Source organism: Toxotes jaculatrix, chromosome 2, assembly GCF_017976425.1.
Source record: "Toxotes jaculatrix isolate fToxJac2 chromosome 2, fToxJac2.pri, whole genome shotgun sequence".
NCBI lineage: Eukaryota > Metazoa > Chordata > Actinopteri > Toxotidae > Toxotes > Toxotes jaculatrix.
In genome coordinates, this window is record NC_054395.1 from 10,050,597 (window position 1) to 10,075,969 (window position 25,373).

The window sequence follows — 25,373 nt, forward strand, 5'->3', positions numbered from 1 at the left end:
CCTATCCTCGTTCCTTATCTGAAATGTGTGTATGTAGATTTTTACACTTCTTCCTAATTACCACTCCCACCACAGAACTGCTGCCTTCACAAATGTATGTGAAAACGGTTTCAGAGCTTTGAGATGTAGGTGTGGACTAAAGCAAAGATGGTACAGATGATAAGTCAGTGTACTGATATGTTTTTTAAAAGCTGTGTCCAATTAGACATAGTCTGGTCTAGCCTGGATTTGTGTTTTTACAGTTACGTTTCCATTCACCCTTTAAGTACAGGGCAGACAGATCTAAGATTTGAAAACATAGCCATCTTACTTGGAGGTGAAATCTCTGAGCCATCATGCCACCCACACCTGTTATCATTACATAAACATATTAATACCTGGCTTCACTTTTTTTTCTGACGGCAGTCACTTTTTTCATGAATTCACATTTTCTTCATATTTTGTTGGTGCTTTTGATTCCTGTGAAGAAACCTGTGAATCTGTGTATCCCACTGCCTTAATTACAAAGAGTAAAGCTAACCCTTGGCTGACTGTTGACCTTGCTGTCAGTAGGTGTAGGTCTCCTGTCCTGATCCTGTCTGGGAGCAAGGGTGACATTTGGCTGAACAGGATTAGAAATCTTGATCCCTTGAAAGAGCTGTTGTGTTTCTCAGAGTAGCTTCACTAAGAAACAACATGCCAAATACTGAGGTCATGTTTGTTTGACATGAAACAGGGACATCTGACAGTTTACATCCCCTTCTGAAATAATTTTGGGTCAAGTTTTAGGAATAGGCTCTTGTCTTGCTGAACTAGCTCTCCTGTTATAAACAGTTTTCTTGGTTGTGCCATCAGGAAATTGGCACAGCTGGCTACATTCTCTCCATGGCCCTTAATACTATGAATTCAGGAAGTTTGTTTCTATAACCAACTTTGTTGTTGTTGACCTTATCACAGTTTTACCATATACATCCTGAATTTCTTGAAAAGCTCTAAAAACACATATTCATCAAAGTGGTATCTACAATATTTCTTCTTTTATCTCCATTCTGTAAATATAGAAACACAAATACACCCATGCACGCACTCATACATGTCAACACGTATGCTTTGCCCTGAGGTGGCCTGCTTTCTGATTGCTCTTCTGTCCGGGGATTAGGCTCAAAGCTCTGTACTCCATTCTCAGAACAGACCTGTCCAAGCTCCGTCCCGCACTAAGATTTACTGTTAGTTGGCTCAGAGAGCCAAATGTATGACTGTTTCCTGCTGTAGCACCCAGGAACCTGAAAAATCTGGCCAGTGACAGAGGATGAAGTTAGCCAAGGCTAACTTTACGCAAAACCCCAGTGTTAGAGAGACGTGTGGAGGCAGCCAAGCCTCTATGAGGCTCCCTGAGGACTACAGCTCTCGCAAGGCTCTTTTTCTTTTGATCATACTGGATTTCTTGTGATTTTGACTTCTTCCAAAAAAGCTGTTAGCTTGAAATGGAAGCTGGGGTTTGATCTCATCAAGAAAGTATGGGAATAGGCAGCTCCTTTGCCCCAAGATCCGATCAAATATTTACCATAAGGTATGTGGGATGACTGTCTCACCTGAATGTCTGAATCTGTGATTGCACTTGAGGCTGTTGTTCAGTGTGTTAGATATTAGGGTGTTGACTCTGGTGTTGGCGGCGATGTGTAGAAGGTTTCCTGAGTGTGTTTTTTGAGCTTATCTGTTCACAGTCCTGAAATACTATCAGGAAAAAAGACCTTGTCTCAAGTTGGATGTCCTTCTCATCTCTTAACTACTTGTGAAAGAGCTACCACAGAACAGACAGCATTCAGCACACTAATGTCGTCTTCCAGGCAGTGGAGGCTTGGAGACATATCAGTATCATTATTGATAGTTTGATATGAGAGTGGAAGTCATTGAGGATTTGGTTATCATTAAGTTCAGCGTGTGGTTTTTAGAGGCGGGACTGGCGTATCATGAACAACAGTGATCAATGTCAGCAGGTCCCTATATGTTCTACCAGCTTACCCAGTAGGGTGCACATATATGTCACTAATGAGTGAGAGAAGAAACCTGATGTTAACAATTGTCATGTCATGTCATTGTCATGTCAAAACATTCAAAAACCGATTTTGCAGGTTTTAATAAGGTCATGAAAACTCCACAAGATGCCTTTTTAGTTGTGAGGAGATCACAGCAGCCTGCTGTATTTTCAGCTCAGTGTACAGTAGTAATTCTATTTGAAAAATGAATGGGTTAGGCTTTAAGTGTTCTGAATGCTAAGTCTCATCGTGTGTGTTCTTAAGGAAACCTTCACGTTCCACAGTATTGATCTGTTGAATTTTGCTCTGCCCATCTGTTTATCAGATTTTGTTTTGGAACAGTGTTTTGTTCATTTGATTCATGATTCATGTACCAAATTACGTGGGTTATGCAGCAGATATAGCCAATGTCCTCTCCACTGGTCAACAATGCTTTTCCTTGTTTATTTGCATTTCATAAGATTATAATGATTAACTGGCTATCAGTCTGTAATGTGTTTAAACCTTAAAATTTGGCATCCCTAAACATGACCATTGTCTACTGTAGTAAATATATTTACATAAAAATATCGTGTCAGTGCATTTGTCTGTGTTTTCTTTGGCTTGGCTTGTCACAGATTCAAAGCTGTTTCATTTGGCATTTCTTACTGGCTTTATAATCAAGACAGGAAATGTTTTGTTGGGGTTATAACAAGCGTACTTGATCAAAGCGTTGGATTAAAGATTTCACTGCATGTCTGAAATTTGTCTTAGATGGTCCGTAGACCTGATTTGTTCAACTGTATCTCCATGCTCTTATCACAGAGTGAGCTTGGCGCCGAGGCAGAACCTCCCACGGATCATCCTCAAAGGAATCTTCCAGGGGGTTAAAGTTGTTCGTGGACCTGACTGGGACTGGGGAAACCAAGACGGTGAGTGGTGTGTTGGGGGGACTGTTCATTACCACTAACCTGGCACTACCAACTCAACAGGCCCCCTACCTCCCTGAGCACAGAGCTGTACCTCTTCAGAGCGTTCCACTGTCCACAACTCATGACTACAGTCTAATATCACGTCTCATTAACCTGTGAAATGTCCAATTAGTATGTGTCTGCGTGCACTTATATTGCCAGTGAGTCATCTGAGTCTGTTCCACAGATGTGCCTGTCTGTGTGTCCTCACAGAGTCCTTGTTCAGTAAATTTATGCTCTTTTGTTTTTCTTTTTCCAGCCCTGTGTAACGGCAAAAGCTGAGAAGCCCTTTGACATAAAATATAGTCTGTGGTGCAAGTGTTAAGAGAGCAAGGAGTGGAGATTATTTCTTGCTTGGAATTGTGTGTTGTTGGCTCCCATGAATGTCTCCACTTTTACATTATGTGATAAACAACGAGTCTACACTGTTGCTGTTTTGAAAAATGTGCTGTCTGTCAGTCTGCACTGGGTGATGCTTGAAATAGTTTAAATAGTAATTGAAAACAATCTTCCACATCAGTGGACTAAATTAAAACCCTTGAATGTTCCCTTTAGGGAAAGAGGGAATGTTAATATGTCTTTATGTTTCCTGGTCTGGGGTCATCGTTGTCTCTGAGAATAGCAGCCCTTTTCTGGGCTAGAGCGAATGAGTCAAAATGTCCTTTTGGTGTCTTTGAAATCAACGCCTTGGGGTTTGGTTAAGTCACTCATCAGGCTTAAATGGTGTATGCTGTAAGTGCGTACAGGATTCTCTGAGCATGCTCACAAACCCCCAGCCCACCATTTAGTCTTACGGGTCACTGGTTTAGTTGGTGTGGTTATTCCACTGAGGCAGATTGAGGACTTTAATGACCTAACAAGGGTTTTCTTTCTTCTTGTAAAACCTGATGGAACTAAAACCATCTTGTGGTACAGCGTGGACACTAACAACGTGGCTTGAAAACAGTTAATTGTTTAATGATGATTCTCCTTTTGTACTTTGGTGTTTTTGTGTTTGAATCAAGCAGGGAAACTGTGTTTTGTCAGGTGTTTGATTTGTGGAAAAAGCATGAGAAATGAGCTACCTCTAGAAAATGGCACTTGGCAGTTATGTCCATACAGGAAAAATGTTTCTCTGTGTCTCTCATCTCATTTGTCTCATGTTACAGTCTCTGTCTTCCATTCTTACGAGACGTTTAAATATTTTTCTTGTCAAATTTTTACAATGGATGACTACATATTCACTCTGTTTACAGATTTGCTTTCAGAATCCACCAAAATCCACTCTCTCAGTCTAACCAGCTTTTTTTCTTTTATGACCTGATATATGTTATTGTTTCTTGCTTCATATTTGTGTGTATTTATGTGTGTGTAGGCGGGGAGGGTAAGGTTGGGAAGGTAGTGGATATTCGCGGCTGGGACACAGAGTCTGGTCGCAGCGTGGCCAGTGTCACCTGGTCTAACGGCACCACCAATGTCTACCGAATGGGCCACAAGGGCAAGGTAGACCTCAAATACGTGTCTGACGGCCAAGGAGGCTTCTATTACAAAGACCACCTACCAAAGCTTGGTAAGACAGTTAGAGTCCTGTTTTCAAAGTTTGCATTGCTTAGACACTAAGTCATGTATTTCTCAGTTGCTCAGTAGATCTCATTGCAAAATTAGGAGTGAAGCTGTGTATTAAACAGATATTTGCCTTAATGTAAAATCAGATTGTAGTCTGTTATGTATAAGTCTACCCTCTGCTTCATCCCCAGCCTGCAAATTATTTTTAATCAAAACTGTCTGTATGACAGTTTGTAAATCCCTGTCTTAAAGATCTAACAAAAGTACTTACAGTCATTTTTTCTTATTTGATGTTTGGAGATATTTTTGCATGACAATGATGTAAATATGAATGTCGTCAGAAAATAGATACAGATCCATTTCAAGCCCAAACTATTCTTGGTGTTGGTTTTGAAAAAAATCCCCACATAAGATGGGGCCTACTTGTTGATGCTGACACCTGTCCTTCCAGGAGAGCACGCGGAGTTGCAGCGCCAGGAGAGCGCTGATGGCCACTCCTTCCAGCAGGGCGACAAGGTCAAATGTCTCTTGGAGGTGGACATCCTGCGACAGATGCAAGAGGGGCATGGAGGGTGGAACCCTAAAATGGCAGAGGTACTAAAGTCTTCCTTTGTGCCAGAAAGACAAATAACACAACTCCAGCCAACAATAGACAGCTGTGACTCCCTAATGTGTTCTTCTATAATGCAGAAGTACAAAGTGTACAGTGGTTTCAGGAAGTGTTCAGACCCCTTCACTTTTTGCACACTTTATTGTGTTGTAGATTTTATTTTAAATGGATCAAACAGCATTTTTTGCCTTTCTAATCTAATCTACACTTTGCACACCTGGATTTGGGCGGTTTATCTCATTCTTACGGGCAGATCCTCTCACGCTCCATAAGATTAGATGTGACGCATCTGTGAGCTGCCATCTTCAGGTCTCTCCGCAGATGTTCTGTAGGGTTTTGTCTGGGCTTTTGCTGGGTCACTCAAGGACAGTCAGAGACTTGTCCTGAAGCCACTCCAGTGCTGTCTTGACTGTATGCTTTGGGTCACTGTCATTCTGAAAGGTGAAAGGTTTTCCCAGTTTCAGGTTGCGTGGATTAAAACATTCTTCTTTATGTTCATCTGTGATTTCTACTGAAACAGTTGTAAACTCCCATGCAAAAAAAGGGGGAAATCACAGCCATTTCACATCACAGCCAGCCATTATTCAAACCAGGCAATTGCACACATAGGCTTTTAAACAGCTGATAAATGAAAATAATGGCACAATGTAGGCCTGCATACTGTAACCTAGTTCTACAGAGCTCAAGCTCTGCACAGACAAACAAAAACAGAGCTCAGAGCAACAAAAAGGCGCATTTATCCAGAAACCCTGAGAAAGACATTTCACAACAAACACTGTGACAAACCACTCTGCAGAACATCACAGCAGCCACATCACAGCAGTGTGAACTGTGTGTATTTGCATGTGAGTGTTATTTAACACTGATGTTTTAAGTGATGTGAACATTAAAATGTGAAATCAGTGGAATGTGATTCAGTGATTGTATCATCAGAGGAGGACGCAGACATGCAGGGTTTCAGACGTTCTTCATTTAGCAGTGGGCGGCTTTTCAAATGGTGAAACAAATTTGTGGTACCGCTACTTTTTGTGGAAATGGTTTTCTGCATATTTTGCAGATAATCGTTGTTTGTTCAGCATTTTCCTTCCAATACACAAACTACTGCCAGACGATGGATCCAGTGCTTTTTCTTTGTGCCTGCATCTTCTATTACTGTTTCCGAGCTCAACACGTATAAACTTGCTTTTGCTCTTCAGTTTTTTTTCCATGTTCCCTCCAGATACAAAAACACACGTCTCACCTACATACATCACACACACTCACCCAGGAGAGTAGTCTGGATGGGTGGGTGAGTGTGTGTGACGTATGTATGTGAGTTTTTTCTTTGTGTGTCAGTGAGAGGGAGAGAGTGAGAGAACCACACACCAAAGTGAGTCTCATACTGGCAGCTTAAGAAAATGACTTGACAATTTCTACTCGATGTTTGCAATATATTCATTTGCTACATCCCATGTAGAACAAGCCTCAATACATCGATATATACATATGAGATATTGCTGACCTCTACATCAGACCATTGAATCTTTTTTCTTATGCTCTCAGAGTCACTTAAATATTGTTTGGGAAACTCCAAGTGGGCTTTCTGTCTGTGGTTTCCGTCTGTCTGCTCTGCCATAAAGGCCTGATTGATGGAGAGCTGCTGAGATGGTCGTCCTTCCGGGAGATTCTCCCATCTCAGCAGAGGACTTCTGAAGCTCTGTTAAGAGTTACCACTGGGTTTTTGGTCACCTCCCTGGCCCAGGTCCTTCTTGCCTGGTTCCTCAGTTTGGCTGCACAGCCAACTCTGGAGTCTGAGTGGTTCCAAACTTCTTCAGTTTCACAATTATTGAGGTCACTGTGCTCCTGGGAACACTCAGAGCTTTAGAAATGGTTTTATACTCTTGCCCTGATTTATGCCTCGCCACAATTTCATCATGGAAGTCTGCAGAGAGTTCTTTGGACTTTATGGTTTGGTTTTTGTCCTGGCAGGCAGTGTGAACTGTGGGACCTTATATACAGAGCTGTCTGTCTTTGAGTTTACCACCGGTGGACTCTATTCTGGTTCTAGACACATCTAAAGGATAATTAAATCAAACAGGATGCACCTGAGCACAATTTAGACTGCCATAGCAAAGGGTCTGAAGACTTTAAAAAAAAAAAAAAAAAACATATTAGCATACATTTTTAAAAGCATGTTTTATCTTTTTTTGTTTTGGATGATTGAGTACAGATTGAGGGGCTAAATCTACAGCACTGTGCAAAAGGTAAAGGGGTCTGAATTTGTTCTAAAGCAACTGTACTTCACATTATTTTTTTTTCCAACAAATTATGAAATCTTTGTACTGTGTGCATCATACGTACTTTTTTATGCTTTAGACAAACATGGCCTCACATGCTACTTGAACCTGGTATACAGAATATTTATACAAGTGGCTCAGATGGACATTGGCGTGCAGCAGAGTGAAAAGAAACAGAGCATCCAACTCTCAAATCACAGCTGCTAAAGGGAACATTAAGGTCACAGCCATGCAGAGGGAGACCCAGGGTGAAACAGCCTATTTGTGTTTGCAGTACATTTGCCGGATCGGGACTGTTCATAGAATCACTGACCGAGGAGATGTCAGAGTCCAGTATAGCAACAACATCCGCTGGACTTTCCATCCTGGGGCCCTCACCAAGGTACTGAGTTACAGATAAGTTTCTACTAGAGGATCTTACAGCGTGTTCTGACACAGTTCACAGCTTCAGTTTAACAAGAGTGTAGTTGGTTTATCAGTATGTCCTCAGCTGATTTTAACAGCTCGTCAACTTTGTTAATAATTTGTCCCTCTGTCTTTCCCCCTAGGTGAACACTTTTGGAGTCGGTGAACTAGTAAGAGTACTGGAGGACATGGAGAGTGTGAAGAGACTGCAGGCTGGCCATGGAGAGTGGACAGACAGCATGGCTCCTGTATGCTCATTTAGCCTGATAATAAATGGTAGCCTGATGATACTAACTCTGCATGGTATATTACGACTTGGACCCGAGTCAGACTCAAATTATGAATCTCATGACTTGACAAAATCAAAAAAAGATTCAACTTTGACTGTTACACCAGTAATGTGTGACTTCACTTGGACTATAGCTCCAACACTTCATTTTTCCCAACGATTGATGCTTTAAAGTGATTCGATAGTAGTCACTCACATTGCATGAACAGAAGGGATTGTTTGCTAGTGGCAGTGTGCCCTAGAAAATGCACAAAAAATGATACTTTGGATTATCACATCCAGATGGAAAGACCACACTGTGGTCACCAAAAAAATGATGAGCAAAATGCAAAACATGCTTCTGTAATTGCAAATGATTGCAGGAGTGTTGTAGATATAACACCAATGTACACCTAATCATTTTGTTTTTAATATTATAAAAGACATTTTTATGTAATAACAAACAAAAAAATGATTAGAAAAAGAATAACAAATAAAAATTTACTGTATTTTAGTGCATTGTTTTGGACGTGTAGGTCGTGACGTGGCTCTTTTCATAACCAGACTAACGCTTAACTTGCAAAACGATGACTTTGTCTTACCTCTGTATTGTGGTATCCTCAGGTTACTTGTTGTCTGTGTGGATGATATTAACTGTGTCACTTGCTAAAGTAAGGCCTTTAGACATCCCTCTAAATTAAGAGTGACCTACTTCACCAAGATTGGCTGTACGTCAGGAAGTAATCAAGTTTAGAGCCGTTTCCTCAAATGTGTTCTGGTCATTTACCCAAAATTAAAGAGGCGCAGAAACTGGTCCTGTAAAAACCAAGAATAGTTGCTGGTTGATTTGATTTTTTTTTTTTTTTTTTTTTGTCTCTGTAAACACTTTCTCACCCACCAATGCCACATCCACTTTACTTACTGTTTTTTGTCCTAGGTGCTTGGCCAGGTTGGGAAGGTGTTGAAAGTATATGCGGATGGAGACCTGCGGGTGGCATTTGGAGGTCAGACGTGGACGTTTAATCCAGCGTGCCTCTCGGCCCAACCCGTGGAGGTGGACGCCAACCTCATGACGGCCGAGAACCCCAGCGAATCTGGAAGTAAGGCCTCTGCCAGGACGAGGGGGCTCATCTCTAACACTCCAGCTCCAGCTTTACCCTCTGCATGCAATCACTCATCCTCCCCTGCCCTCATTTCAGCTCTGTCTCTGCCATGCATGCTTTCATATAAAGGCTGCGGCTGTGGCATTAAGGGCCACAGTCACGGCCGTTCCCTGTCTGTCTTTTTCAGCAACGTGCGGTCAAGGTGTCCATTTGTTGAAATGTTCTTCTCTGTAGCATGTCATGATCCTGCATGTTGACAGCGAAAGGCTTTGGCAGCACAGCAGACATTTGTCATCATGTCAGAAGTTCTCAGCAGTCTCCTAATCATGACTAAATCTATTCTGTGCATGTGTGTTCACCTCAGCGGATGGGAGGCTGACGGCAGAGTAATGTGTGTGTATGTGTGTGTGGTCAGATTGCACTGTATGGAGGGACATTTTGACTCATTCCTGTGGTTTTTGCATTGAGCTCAGCCTTGACAGTTGTTAACCAGTGTGATAATGTGGTGCTGTTTTTGACCATCTGAAAGTCTTAAGCCTTTGCGACAACATTTCTGATTATGTGGTTCACATGAGACTGATTAATCTAAATGAATCCCTTTGTCTCCCTTGTCTGTCCCCCCTTTTGCAACACCCCCCCCCCTTCTCCATCTGACTATGTCTGTTTCCAGGTACTGTCATCTCAGTGTTGGAGAAGCTGCTGTCTCAGTCCACGGAGCAGGACAATCCCAGCCGGTTGGTCATTGAGGCAGCACATGGCAGTGCCAGCAAAGTGCGGGAATTGGTGCAGAAATATCCTGACAAGGTTAGTGCAGCACTCCTTCTCTTTGCTGCAGTCCACTGCCCGTTTCAAGAGCTCCTTCCACCAGGACACCAAGACTAGGGGGTGGGGAATTGAGGGGCCAGAGGAACTTAGTGAGCCAGATAAAGCAAGGGACACTGGAGACACTGGTATTTTCAAGGTCTGTCAGATGAATTTAAAAATGTAAATAATGGACTATTAAAATTTTCACTCATTAAGAGTATTTGTAGTGTGCATTTGTAGTTTGAAGCTAATTAAGCTAATATGAATCATCCTGACTTCCTATAAAACCTAAATGAAGTATGCATTTATATTTACATATTTTTTGCTTAACAAAATGTTATGACCTAAGGTGGATTTACATATACATTAAATAAAGTATAATATTGTCTGAGATAAGAGTAAGAACACAATTAAGCACAATTAAATCAGAGTAAATTTTCCTTTGGCATGTGTTCTGGACTGCATGTCCTCTTCTCCATGCTAACGATTACACAACTTACTAGGATTATGTATCAGGTGTATGACGCTAGTTGCTGTTCATGCTCAGATTATTTCCAGCCAGTCTATGTTCAGCTGTGTTAGTGTGCAGGCCTCCATCGTTTGTAATGAATCTTCAACCATGTTTGTGTTCCTGGCAGGTGGATATAAAGAACCAGGGCAAGACTGCGCTGCAGGTCGCTGCTCACCAAGGCCACATGGAGGTGGTGAAGGCCCTGCTGCAGGCCAACGGCTCCATCGAGGTCAAGGATGAAGATGGGGACACAGCGTTACACTACACTGCCTTCGGGTGAGGACGCAAACCCAGTTTTCTTGCATACATACACTCATTTTGGAATACAGAGGTGCAAAGGTAACACACAGATCTTTAGTTCACAACAAGATGCAGCTCTGCTCCTTGTGGCTTTGGGAAACCTTGTCTGACAGATGTACGGCAGAGCTCTCTCCTGTCTCTTTCCATGTAATGTGATAATCCATTCACAGAAGTGACAGCATTAAAGTGTTGCCTAATCAGCCAGCCATGTCTCCTCCTCTCACCGCATTAACACATGCTCAGAAAGTCAGCGTTTGACAAAACCTCTTTGGGAATTTATACTTGTTGAAAATAACTTTGTGTTGCTGATGGCTTGCAGCAGTGGTACACCATGCCAACCAAATGGCAGGGTTGAAAAGGATATTTGTGTCAGTTAGCACGCAATCCTGGAGCTTTGTGCAGCTCCCAGTAGGTTTTCAGAATAAAGCATGTCACATTCTATATACTGGTCTGAGTTAACTTAATTCAAAACACTGCTGAGACAGGTTGAATCGCTCATCAGGAATGAAGGACATTGAGGATAAATATGTTTGTGTGTGTGTCTTTTTCTGATTGTGGTGTCTTTTGGTTTTAGAAATCAGGCAGAGATCACACGGCTGCTGTTGAGCAAGGGGGCAAACGTCAACCTCCTGAACAACTCCATGTGCACGGCGCTCCACATCGCTGTCAACAAGGGCTTCACTGACGTGGTGCGAGTGCTGACCGAACATTCGGCTGACGTCAATCTCCAGGTGAGAGGGCAGAGCCTGCCTGATACTGCACGCTGGCCATTGATTAAAATTTGATGCTGTACAAACCCCATCTTAAGGTTTTGGTATGATTTTGTTTTTTCAGTTCATGCTCTTGCCTGTATGTTTTTAAGTCATGGAGGAATGTGTTTTACTAAATGTGAGTGGTCTCAGTAGACAATGTGTACAGTAACACAGATACTGTACCTTTTATGCCTATTTGGCCCAAAGTGTTTTTCTTTTTTCATATTTCTAAGTAAATTGCCTCTGCAAAACCCTCATCGTACCCTTATCTGGCCAATCAGGACTGATTACAGAGTGAGCTCATGTCTAAGGGACTGAGAGTTAACCACTGAGTGAGCATCCGGATAGCAATAAGCAAGCATCTCTGGCAGCGTCGGTCATTTGTTCTATACGTCATTGCCCTTTCAAATAGTTGTGAACGCACACAAATTAAAATATTTATGGTGTTTGACTGTGGCCCTGCTTCACTCCAACTCTCAGCCTCATTAAGGCAGTTTAGTTTCTCTTTCAGGGCGTTTTTCAGATTGTCTAACATGCCTGCAACCAGGCCGGGTATTCGCTAACTAACTCATTTTTTTCTGCTTGAGTAGTTTGGCTGCTCAGCCAAAAACACGCAAGCACAGAGTTCATTTGTGTTTGTGTGCAGCAGCTGTGCATGTGGTCTGTTTGTGTGTGTTTTTATGACTAAAGAGGCAAATTGATAAAAAAAAAAACAAAAAAAACAGGATTACAACAAATTCTAGTGAATAAAAACAGGTTAAGTTTACAGACTAACACCTTTGTATTATAGAGGATATTATACTGTAGATTTTCAAGGGTTAATGATGCTGTTTTGAAAACAAAGTTTCGCCCTGTTCCCCTTGACTAAATCTCTGTGGTTCATATAATAACATCATAACAAATTTCTAACTGTTTTTTGCATTTTGCTGTGTCATGTCACAACATGTCTTAAGAAAAAGCCTGAAAACCTGCAGCACTAATTTTGTAACGTGTGGAACAGCATCACTCACTGTGCTGCATGTCTGTTTTTTTTCTCCCCCATCCAGGACTCGTATGGGGACACACCTCTCCACGACGCCATTGCTAAAGATTTTCGCAATATCATTGAGATCCTGGTCGTGGTGCCCAACATTGACTTCACTCAGCAGAACCACAGAGGCTTCAACCTGCTGCACCATGCTGCCCTCAAAGGAAACAAACTGTGAGTAGAAATAACGAACAGTGTGAAAACCATCCAAAGATTTCTGCTCTTGAATCTTGGATATTGATCCTTATGACACACATAGTAGAAGAAGTGAAAGTAAGAACTGACCCCCAAAGACCAATAGTGGTTAAAAACAATGAAGTGACTAAGAGAAGACAGGTTTTTTTTATAGTTCTTAAATACAGTTGGAGTTTTCTTGGAGCTAACATCTAGTGGAATCATTGAACTGGATCTTATGGTATTTTTTGCAAAGCCTTAAACATTCAGCCTTTGTGGTTGTCACTTGGTAGAGAATGACATTAAGACACATCTCACATGTGACCTGCTATAATTAGTAATGGTAACTAAACACCACAACGGCAGATGTGGTTAAAAAGGGTCATAGTAAGAACAAATCAGCATTAGTTTGGAAGGCTGTTTATGATTAATTTAATTTTTGGATTCTCACTATGGACAAACACAGGTGATAGCCACAGTTTCCAGCCGTGTGTATTGCCCAAATCAAGCTTATTATCAGGCATGTGCTCACCAAATGAATCTCAGCTGCTGGTCAACACTGTGCAAAACTCCAGTCCTTGTAAAGACTGTCATGTCCATTCCTTTTAGTCATCTCAGTTGCTCTCATGTTCATGGGTCTGATCTGAGTGTTGGAAATGATGGCTATGGGCGTGCGTGTGTGGGAATCTCTCCTGTGTGTTCAAATGAGGACTCAAAGGTCAACTCTCAACACTATCCGTTACAAATAGAGAGCTCATCTCCCACACAGCTTCTGCTGCTGTCAGCAGGCTGGCCGTCAATATCAGGCAAAAATGCAGCAACTTTTACTTTTGCACCCTGTTTCCCTGCACAGTCACTTGTTCTCCAGAATTTCTGGGTTTTTCAGTGATGCAGATTTGGGATTCATGAGTGGACAAAAATTCCAGAAATCCAAACAAACTATAAACAGTGTGCCAGATACATTTTTCCCCCAGGAAAAACCCACAGTACTTAACACAGCAACCATAAATGCTTTCATGACTTGGCTATAGGTTGTGTCACTGCTGTGTCATGGTGCATTTTGAGAATCAGAAGGAAAGAACAGTTTGTTTTTGTTTTACTTAAGTTTTTGACTTAATTATTTCCAAAATGGCTGCTCCATGTATTGTATTTCTCACTGCAACTAAGTCCTCCCAGTAACACCAAAAGGGAGCCGGAGAAAGATCAGCGCAGCTCATTTTAATCTAGATCTAAGATGCCTGAGGCCAAACATCAAGGCTGCCTCACCTGACACCTGTCACAAAGGCTCCATTGTCTTCTGGCTGTGTTCGTTTTACACCGGTTGACACTCAAGGTGCTTCATCACAAGCTGATCCGAGACGAGGCGCTGAGCAGGTCCGACAGGAGCGCAGTAGATAACTGAATGTTCTCACAATGATAAGGTTTGATTATGTCTGCCAGTGTCCTCCTCCGTGCGTTTTACATCACATCAGCTCCCACACACCCTGAATAGCTTGGATATGTGTAGAGAACACACCAAAAATGGAAGGTCAGTGGTTCCCCTTTTATTTATTTATAAATTTATTTTGAATTTATCACAGTTCTCAGGAGGAGTCTTTGATACATTCAAACTCTAAACGTCATGTATTAATGCCATTAAACTTTAAACTAGCCTCTACTGTGCAGTTTGTCTTAGATGCAGTAGAGCAGCAGTACAGTTGATTAATTATTGAACAGTGACTCAAAAACCACAGTGACAGGTGTTTTATTCCCATTATTTATACATAAATTGTTATTCTTTAAGTGAAAATCTGAATAGAGTTGTTTTCAGTGCAGGCAAGGATTTAAAACAAGTCAGAGTGAAGTAGATTTATGTGCTTGGATCAAGAAAATATCTTTCTTTTCCACCTGTTTGAAAAATGAATAAAATAGTAAGTCTCCTTAAAGCTCTGAGGGATTTCTTAGTGTTGATATTTTTTACAGCGGACCAAGTCTCCCTGACCATGGTGAGATTCCTGGTTCTTTGCTCCAGGGCTTTTACGACCTCATGTGAACTTTCCATCCCAAATTATAACAAAACCATGTAATGGAAAATTGTCCCTGGCTCTTTTTTTTAAAGAGGTGCCATGAAGGAAAGGAAGCGAGAATGAAAAACTTCACCATAAATTTCCTTCCTGAAGTGATGCCACTTCACTCAAGGTTTCAATTAGAGACTTTTAAAGGGTTTTTTTTGTATGTAATTTGATGGATAATATCGTGGAAATTTATATTCCAAAGAGTGGGATCACTGTTATTGTCATCAGTAAAGATTTTCTGTCTGTGAGTAGATTACCATAGCTTGATCCTCTGGTTATATGCTTGCAGACTCTCCACAGTCTTTTTATGCCATCTGTCAAGTACTGAAACTAGTCAGAAATGAGCATAAGTCTGTCCATTTTTCTCATCAAAGAAAAGCTTTGAAGTGCTAACGGCTGACCTCCTTCCTGTGGCCCACATGTCCTCATCACTCCGACAACAACTACCCACCCACCCCCCCCCTCCAGAAATTATTCTACAAAAAAACATAACTCAGGACAGCCCGAACACGAGTATAATATGTGGACGAATGTCAGCTGAGCAGGGGAAAGAAGCCTGTCGGCAAGCAATAACTGCAAGTGAGAGAGGAATAGGAACAGGAGTGGAGGCCGCAGTAGACAGTCATTTAATAAATGTCCAATCTGTTCTGGCGAGTGTCGTATGTGCAGTGCTGGGAGTTTAGGCTGCTCTCCCCAGCATTCATTTACCCTGACATCAGCCGCTGCGCCAAAAGTAGAGACGCAGGATTTACAGTGTTCAGGATCAGTTCGGTTCACCAGTTCGTTCATATATCATCAAGTAGACCCACACTGCATTGATACAGTCCAGGTGCAGTGGGCTTTCTGTATGTTTTCCTAGTTTGTTTTGGCTTAAATCCAAATTGTTATCCACAGTTTGAATATACTCAGGCATTAGATTGTGGGTGACTTTAAACTTTGTGGAGTGAATTAAAGACTAATAGTATTTTAAGGGTTTTCTTTGTACCAAAGTGCCTGAGGTTTTTTTGTTCGATGCGTCTGTTTTGAGTTCATGTGAGCAGCTGTGACCCTTGTTTTTTTTCTTGTATGTTTTTTTTTTGTGACAGAAAGACGAGAATGTTTTGTTTATTAGAGTATTTATTTATTGTGAGGAAATGGAAAAAGAGGGCTAGAGGCCAAGTTCACAAACAGTCCTGGGAAAGAAATGAAACAAGGCAAGTGGCCAGATTTTTTGGCTTGAGTTTTGCACGAGTTTTCAGCTTGACAGAAGAATCAAATGGATGTACAGAATGGTTCATCTGTTTACTGTATTTACTCGAGAAAAAAGTACACTTGGCTGGATTTCTCCTTCTTTCCTGTAATCTCACCTCATCGCAGCTTCTTTCTTTTCTCTTCACTTTCACCAGATCCCTTTTGTTCCCCAACAGTTTCTTCTGTTCTGTCTATTCATCCAACCTCGTTTTCCTGTTCTATGTTAACTGTCTGACGCACACCAGATGAATTTCATTGCACATTCACATTCATCCCTAATTATACATGAAATCAGAATCCTTTATTTTCATTTCCTTTGTACATTTCAACTGCTTTTATCAAGCTTTAATCAATTAGCAAGTTCCAAACAAGCATGGTGTACACTCCTAAAAATAACCAAATGATGACTTCAGTCTCCAGAAAAGTCATTACTAACATCCCCAAGTTGCCTCTGGTTGTTGTTTAGGAAGGCATGTTTGTACAGAACTGCCTCAGAACATCAGCCCAAGTAAGAGATAAGATAGACTTTATTCATCCCACAACGGGGAAATTCAATTGTTACAGCAGCATATAGAAAAAGGTAGAAAAACGGCAGTAACAGAAAATATAAAAATAACAATATACAATCCAAAACACAATGGAGAAAAACAAAGGCAAAGGCAAGTCTGAACATTCTTGAATATTGAATATTCACAGGAGCAATGATTATGGAAATAATACAGAGAAGTGAGGCATTGTGGGTACAAAGGTGACACGAATGACACGGCTGTTATGTAATCTGAAAGACTACTTCAGAACTGCGAGGGCGAACTCTTTAAGCTAACAAAGGTGTCCTGGAGATGACTCAAAAGCAGGAACAATATTTCCTTCTATCACTACCTCCACTGCACACACACACACACACACACACACACACACACACACACACACACACACACACACACACACACACACACACACACACACAGCTGCATTGCAGGTACCAATGACCTCCAACACAATGTCTCCCCAGCAGCCTTCATTCTTAATAATGCACCCAGAGGAGATCCCTGTCATATTTGACTACACATGTAACAAAGCAGCCTGTGCTCTCAGCGGTCCAGCCCTCAGTAATGCATTTAAAATGCATCAGCAATCAGCTGCTAATGAGCCTGTAAACGGTGGAGTTTGTAAGTTATCATAATTAAAGCTGCATTAAAACTGTCCCTGTTACACTGATGAAAAAATAATTGCATTTCTCATGTTTCCTCTACAGCACTGGGGGCATTTATTCAGAGTAATGTAAGAATGATAGCAATATGCTGATGCATCATACACACACACACACACGCACAAATATATTTTGAATTTTGAATTGCTGGAAGAAGGATAGTTCCATATGTCCTAGGTAGAGAGATTTATTTATTCATTTATACAAATAACATCTCATAATGAGGTAATCAGAATTATAATGGAAATACTCTTACAAGGTAAAAATTCATAATTCATCTGTGTGTGTTTCAACAGTGAAGTCTGAACACTTTGTGTATTCTGGACATGCTTTGCTTCCTATATGTATGTATTGCTCATTTATTGACTGTATTTTGTTATATAGTAATAAGCTGTTTATACCCAGATTGGCTGTGGAATATACAGTTTACTGTTGAAAAAAATGTCACCAGCCTCATCTATCAACATGAGCAGCACCAGCATTTTAAAAAAAAAAAAAAAAGTAAAATCCAGCAGAGCCATCATTAAATTTAAACCTAACATCCATAGAAAGTTTGGATCACATCACACCGAAGCTTCCATGGTGGCAAGCCAGCTTCCTGGGCAGCCACTGAGGCTGTCGGCTTCAATTTCACACGTCATAAAGCAAACTCAGCTACAGAGCAGAGGACAACTCAACAGTGCAGCCTGGCCTCGTGCTGCAGCATCACCCAGTTGCATAAATCAGAACAAAAAAGTTCCAATAGTCTCACCTCACTGAGTGTGGCCTCATGATGGAACGGCAACCGACCTTTTTCTCCTTTGTTAACTCTCATATTGAAGACACCATGCTGTAATCCGACAAAACTAAACAGATGCCAAAGAAAAACATTTTTGACCTTGAAAGATGTGAGCGTCCATTGTCCTCAGTCGTGTCGGGCATCGATCTGAGAGGTGTTGATTCTGTGTGACACTGGCTGAACACTGAATATGATGACACCCCACAAGGATGATGATGATCTGCTATTTTTTAAGGTTTAAAGCAACGATTTGTGTGTAACACTTGGGGTAGGGGAGTACTACAGAAAGGGCCAGTCCTTTTCTTCTTGGTTAGTTGTACATCAGGAGGTCAGTTGACTATATTTAGCGAGAACTGGCTGCCTGGTTGCGCCTCAGTGCTTTCTTGTTAGATCGGCTTGTTTACTGTTCTGCGACAGCTGCGTCTCTGTCCAGGCTCATGTCAAGTGCACTGTGACACAGGATGAGCTTCATATTCTGAGAGGTTTATGTTTCGCTCATGTTATACTGTCCTCTCTGGTGTTATTGCAGATACACAGTCACTGTGTCTGATGGGGTTCATGTATGTAATCCTGGGTTTAAATTAAGATTTGGGTACAAAATTAACATCTAAAATATTTAATGTTGGCCAGTCAGAGATTAACATGAAAATGATCTCATTCAGTGATGGAATATTGTTTTTCCACTTGATGGCAACATTCAGCAGGCTGCCATTTGTTAGTTTGAGATGGTAAAAATCACGGGGGCAGATATTATAGACAGTATAACTGTTCTTAACTTAAACCACAAGCCATGAGGACTGTTTTGCACATTGACTAATTGAGTCTTGTGTTGTTTGTTTTGACGACAGGGCCACAGAGAAGATCCTAGCCCGAGCACGGCAGCTAGTGGATGTTAAGAAGGAGGACGGCTTCTCCGCGCTGCATCTGGCTGCCCTCAACAACCACAGAGATGTCGCCGAGATCCTTATCAAGGAGGTGAGCTGAGGACAGGAGCCTTAGAAACCGGTTTCACTGTCTTTTCTTTACTGTTGCTTTTTTTATTTTCAAATTAATACACAGTACAGTATGCTACCACCACTTTTTTTACACATTTAATTTAACATTTAATGCACACACAGGGACGATGTGACATAAACATCCGCAACAACCGCAACCAGACACCGCTGCAGCTGGCGGTGACGCAGGGCCACACGGACCTGGTGCAGCTGCTGGTGGCCGAGGGCGCAGACGTCAACATGGAGGACGAGGACGGTGACACAGCCATGCACGTGGCCCTCCTCCGCCCACAGCTGGCCAACGTTATGCTCAGTCCTATTGTGGGAACCAGCAGCACTGAGGAGAGCAGCGAAGGATGTTCCTCCACGTCGCTCTACTGCAGGGTGAGAAATGATAGGGAAGCTACAGGGGAAGTAGCATGTTGTTGACTTGTTACTTTTTTGTTTAATATTTCTCGTATAGGAAACAGTTTTATCTGGTGTGATGGGAAACTAATGGAGAATGACTCTGGTCTAAAGGAAATAAGACAAATTAAAGCTCAAACTGGCCTGATTTTCTGCAGTGTTTTTTAAAGTAAAGGCAATATGCACATATGAAGACAGTACTTTTACTACTTTACTGTACTTCACCAGACTTGCACAGGATGTGGCTTTATATACTTAGAGACCACAGAAAAACAGCAACAATTTTAATTATGTACTCAGGATTGTGAATAGGCATTACTCTGTACTTACTGACATTACTCAAATCAGAATGGGAAGGAGTTGTGAAGTGACTATAGCTGTATTGCTGCTGAATTCTGCGTATTGTTGGGACTGAAAGAACTGAAGACAACTCAACTTTAAGAAGATGACACAGGAAGGAATAATGGCTAAATACAGTCTGGTGGCAGGGTAAATAAAGAAAGTTACTAGAAGAAGAGTACAAAAAACATTAAAAGCGAAGTGAAAATAGATTGAATAAGGACAGAAATAGACACCTAAAGATAGTAGATTAAGACTGAAGGAAGGAGGAGGGATTAATACGGTCTTAAGGACAGTATATAACAGAATAAGGCAGGGATAAGGAATGAGGCGAGAATGGTAAACGAAACCTGAGGTAATGAGTGTTAGGGTATTTGCCTATAGTCTGAGGGGTTAATCTAGGATAAAGGAGTTCGTTTCCAGGTACACAAAGGAACGAAAGGTAAGAGGAGGGAAAAAGAGTGAGTCAGGCGGGAACACATTTAAGAGAGGGTTAAGTTTACTGTGTAAACACAGCAAGAGACCAGGGTTAACTGAGGAGAAAGTAATCACATAGGAATGAATTAAAGTGGCATCATATGTCCTTCCTCTCTCTCTCTCTCTCTCTCTCTCTCTCTCTCTCTCTCTCTCTTTCTCTTTCTTTCTCTCTCTCTGTATGTATGTATGTATATATACACACACACACATATCTTCTTTAGCTTTAATCTCATGTTGCAGCTTTAAAAGAAAGTACTGGCAAAAGACTAAGTGATGGTGTAATGAAGGGAAAGAGGAAGTGCTGAAGGGTTGAGAAGTGAAGAGGGCCCTCTTAGTGTGCCAATATAGATTTGGCAAAGACGGAGCTCTAGTTAAGATGTCTACGAATACGGTGTAAACACTCCATGTCATTTTTCCCCAGAGGACGTCTTGAGCTTGGATAGGACTGCACTCCATTAATCCAGGGAATCTAAAAGCAGTCATGTACTATTATTCATCCTCAGAGGCACAGAAATTACTAACTGATTCCACAAGGCTCCATCTAGTCTCTCTAACCTGAATGTGACACGATGACATTTTGAATTGTAGTCTGTTTTTCTCATTTTGTGGAGGGAAGATTCCATGTATCACTACTGCAGTCAACAACAACAGCAATTTTAATATTCATTATTGCAAGCAGGGATAATGCTTCGACAACAGAAAGACATTTATTTTAATTAAGTGCATGAAGAACTTTGACGAAACCAAAGGCTGCATGTGACTGCTCACTGCAGTTTAGTAACATTAAACTGCCATTATTGATTTTTTTTTTTTTTTTTTTTTGCCTCTTCGGCAAAAACCAACAAGCTGTAAATCAATTAGAGATCACCTTATAACGCCATCACGATAAGCGTGTTAGCAAACAGTGCACACACAGAGCAGCATCATAACAACATTCATTTGGAGCTGTATTTCACATGATGGAGCAAATCTAAATCCAATGTTCACTCTCCTTTTAGCTCTGTCTTGCTTTCCATCTACTCCTGAGGGAAATAGCGTTTTAGCAGGTAGCACCCTCTGAAGGATTTGGTCACAAGATGTTAACATTGTAACTGTATCCACCAGATAGTGGGAATCAGAGTTTGAATGTCAAACTTGTCTTTTAATCTCCTTCATGCTTTTCAGAGAGCCATTAACTCACAAGAACTCGTTTAATGTTCCTCATTAAAAGACTGTGACTCCCTGCTTTGTGCAGCACTTTTTATATGAGCACTTTAAGTACTGTTACACCAGTTGGTGTTGATATCATTGCACCAGTGAAGAACGTCCTTTTCAGTCTACATGACCGCAAACACTGCAGCTCCACTCAACATCCTGGGAACCTGCCAAGCCAGCACACACACACAAATACACACACACACACACGGCCTTGAAGGTGGCTAGACGTAAGTGCTCGGGGATGTTTTGGCCACTGTCAGCAGATGAGTTATTGGGGGAGTTCTTCAGTACTGATTAGATTTGGAGTTATGTATCAGCCTTAGCTGAATTGTACTGGTTTTTACTTTAATTACCTTCTTGTCCTTGACTACCTTTGTTTTTAACCATTTGCACAAGTCCTTAGCCTTATTGAGACATTTTTGTAGGATCTGCTTAATACTCATGTTCAACTCCAATTACTTCTCCCCTCCCATCACCATCATGTGTATCCACAGCTGAGCGCTTCGGGTCTTCTGGGGAATACCGAGCTCAACGTCGGAGTCGCTATGGCTTGTTTTCTAGCACAGGAAGGGGCTGACATCAACTATGCCAACCACAAGGGCAAGAGTCCTCTGGACTTTGTGGCAGACAGCACAATGTTGCAGCTCATCAAGAGCTTCTCTGAGAAGCACAGGTAACTGCAAAAAAAAAGACCAGAAATTCATAAAGCATTTTTTTGTCAAATATGTTTCACTGATAAACAAAAGAGTAGATTTTTTTAAGACCATGTTGACATTGTTGTTCTTGTTTGAACCTGTCTGGTCCTTTTTACATGCAAATGAGTGAGTGTTACACCTGCGTGCTGTCTGTCAGGTTGCAACGTTTGCAGGCCATCACGTGTGGACAGGGCTTGAGCAGTGCTAGCCTGCGGCGGGTCCACACAACACCCAACACCATGACCAACCTGGTTCTTCCCACACCGCCGGGGCCCAGCGAATGCCTCATCTGCTCCGAGCTGGCTCTGCTGGTTCTCTTCTGCCCCTGCCAGCACAGTGTGGCCTGTGAAGGTGTGTGGAGACTGGAGTTAGTGGAGGGCACTGGGATGGGTGGGGAGTTGATGGAGCAAATGACAGCAAAGGGCTGTTTACAGTTTGGCAGATGGAGGGTGTGTATGTTTGAAAGAAAATCACTGAGTTAAAAAAATACACACTGAGAACAGTGATAGTAGAGATAGAAGATGAAAAAAGAAAAGTTTTCAGTTGTACATGAGCAAAAACAAGGTGAGATGTCACGCTCAAATGGTCTCTAACGTCTCTTAAGCTGTTAAATTGTCATATTGTACTCCGTTTGTATGTCTTGTGTATGTCTTTGCTCTAAACAGAGTGTGCCCATCGAATGAAGAAATGCATCAAATGCCAAGTCACAATCACTAAGAAAATTAGACAAGGTAAGGCTAAGCACATTTTTTTATGTTGCCGTTTTTTTGTATATGTTTTAAATTTTGCATTTATTGTTGTAAATGAGTTTCCTAAAGCTACATACAGTAGGCATTTTGGTTAGTTTTAGCAGTGATCACTCGTTCTGACTGGTCGTCAGTACAGTGTTAATGTTGGCAGCTGGTTTTGCAGCTGGTTTTTGGTTTTATACAGCCATCTTTCAACCAGTACCACAGTGAAACCGCAGGACAGTGTCACCTTGTACAAAACTGCATAGCTTGTATAAATGGCATTTCTATTAACACCAAAAGGCAATATCCTACAGTTATTTTCTAAATATGTAAAATCAGTTCTTCATTGACATTTTCATTCATGTTTATGCCCTCCCCTCCCCACAGACCAAACAGAGGTGGATTGCAGTCCTGGCAATGAGAACTCGGAGCAGCACAACCTGCTGGAGCAGCTGCAGTCCCGCTACCGCCAGATGGAGGAGCGGATCACCTGCCCCATCTGCATCGACAACCACATCAAGCTGGTCTTCCAGTGCGGACACGCCTCCTGCATCGACTGCAGCGCTGCGCTCAAGACCTGCCCAATCTGCCGGCAGACCATCCGTGAGCGAATCCAGTTGTTCGTCTGAGCTTCTCTGTCGTCTCAGCTCTGAATGGCCCAAAGAGGATGTGAGTATGTTGGAGGGGGTTGGAGAGAAGTGAGGGTGAAGGTTGGAGCGGGCAGCTGTTGCCTTTGAAGACCCAGTGACCTGCATCTGCCTGTCGCACCCTCCTGCTCATCCCTGCCACAGGTAATCAAATACTCACTCAGCCCATGTTGCTTTACTATAAGACGCTGTGTTACATCGCTGAGAGTCCGCTGTTCGTTACATTTTGAGTAGTTTCCCTCTCGAGCAGCGCGGGCAGGAACACGTCGATCACTTTAACTTTGTTTTCAGTGTCAGAACTGAGATTCTGCCGAGCTCGGCGAGACGCAGACGTGGCGAAGTTGTGAGGCGACGCTGCCACTTTGAATACTCTAATTGTTAAGCCTGGAGAAAAAGGCCCCTTACTTCTTCTTTTCCACCTCCTGTAATCTGTCCTGTCTTTGCTGCTTTAAGTGGATGTCTGTTACCCATCATCCTCTCTGGCTGTCTGGCCTCTTCTGTTTACAAGGCTGCACAGAATCAGTCCCCATGTTTTCGCCCCCTTGGCCTGTCCTGTGAATTCTGTTTGCTCTCATTTGTATCAATCTCTTAATAATCAGTGTTAGTCTCTGCAGAGGGAGTTGGTATAACTAAACACTCTCTTTATAGTCCCCAGCCACTCGCCTGTATGCAAGGGGAAATACACACTATATATGCATGAGTATATGCATATTGTAAAGCTGAAAATGACTGTGTCGTCATGGGTGATTTGTTGTTGTTGTTGTTGTTTAATTTCTCTCTGGTTACATTTGTGGTTTTTAATGTACCGATAAGTACAGATTTTTATTTATGTGTGAAAGGTGGTATTACTTAGTAATGTCCTTTTCTCAGTTGGTGTTTGCTCGGCAAAAATGTTATTGTTTCTACTGAAATTCACCCCAAGCCTATGTCCTCTACTCAGGGTATCAAATTATTGAAAGCACTTGTGATATCCATAAATGGTTGATATCCCCCCTCACCACCCCTCCGACCCAACAACCACTATCATGGAGCTAACAGTGTATCACATCATTTTAGTGGAGGGTCACTGAAAGAAAAGGTCATTAATAACTAATCATAAATCTGTGGATGGTGTCTCAAAATTCAAGAGAAAACACTCAATTCACTTTATTAACCCTGATTTTGTTTCTTCTCATTAGTGAAATGAATGTTTGCAGAGGAGTATCTGCAACAAACATTTTATTCCATTTTTACTCCAAAAAAATGCAAGAAATTAAAAAAAAAAATCTTAAAGCATCCCAGAAACACCCCTCAGATATATTTCTGTTTAATTTTAGTCAGAAAGCATCGTGTTGGTCTGCCTGTTTGTCTCTGAAGACCAGAGTCTGTCTGTCCGTCTGTCATGTGACTGGTGTACAGACCCCAAGGAGCACCAGGTTCACATTTTAAAGGAGGACACTCGTGTTTTGTTACTTCTCCACCAGATGTATTGTAAGATATAGAATCAGAAGGGCAAAAACATGACACTGTTGCGTTGCATCTCTAGTTCCTCGTCTACCTTCCTAGTCGAGTCATTTCAGAAGAAATGCCCCTTTCTCCTCTGGAGTTCTGGATTGTATATCATCTTCATCCTTTCTAATGTTTTGGTGTGTTTTCTTGAAGGGCTTACGCATATGAGAAAAAAAAATCGTATCTATTTTAATCTTTATTTAATTTTTATTTTCTACAATAAGCTTCCAGAGACAGGAGGTGTTTTTTTTTTTTGTCTTCTCCAAATGTTGGGAGAGCCAATGTTAAAGATGTACATTTGAATGTCGGGGAAAAAAATGTATCCTGTCTCACTCTGCCTTTTTTATGTGTAAAGAAAAACGATGGAAGAGAAGGAGCTGGAGAGGC

General features: G+C 41.7%; 1 protein-coding gene across 3 annotated transcripts in view; it reads left to right on the plus strand.

Moving 5' to 3' along the window:
- mib2 (MIB E3 ubiquitin protein ligase 2) overlaps positions 1-24,749 on the plus strand; it is a 45,021-nt gene extending 20,272 nt beyond the window's left edge. For all 3 annotated transcript variants that reach the window (XM_041047306.1, XM_041047298.1, XM_041047290.1), the window contains exons 4-19: positions 2,820-2,926; positions 4,320-4,514; positions 4,962-5,104; positions 7,671-7,778; positions 7,945-8,049; positions 9,007-9,169; positions 9,843-9,976; positions 10,615-10,763; positions 11,362-11,518; positions 12,586-12,740; positions 18,861-18,987; positions 19,131-19,391; positions 21,920-22,098; positions 22,278-22,471; positions 22,786-22,851; positions 23,239-24,749. In XM_041047306.1, the coding sequence (XP_040903240.1) occupies positions 2,820-2,926; positions 4,320-4,514; positions 4,962-5,104; positions 7,671-7,778; positions 7,945-8,049; positions 9,007-9,169; positions 9,843-9,976; positions 10,615-10,763; positions 11,362-11,518; positions 12,586-12,740; positions 18,861-18,987; positions 19,131-19,391; positions 21,920-22,098; positions 22,278-22,471; positions 22,786-22,851; positions 23,239-23,480 (2,485 nt within the window). In that variant the 3' untranslated portion in view covers positions 23,481-24,749. The remainder of the gene's footprint in view (positions 1-2,819; positions 2,927-4,319; positions 4,515-4,961; positions 5,105-7,670; positions 7,779-7,944; positions 8,050-9,006; positions 9,170-9,842; positions 9,977-10,614; positions 10,764-11,361; positions 11,519-12,585; positions 12,741-18,860; positions 18,988-19,130; positions 19,392-21,919; positions 22,099-22,277; positions 22,472-22,785; positions 22,852-23,238) is intronic.
- Positions 24,750-25,373: the final 624 nt, after the last annotated feature.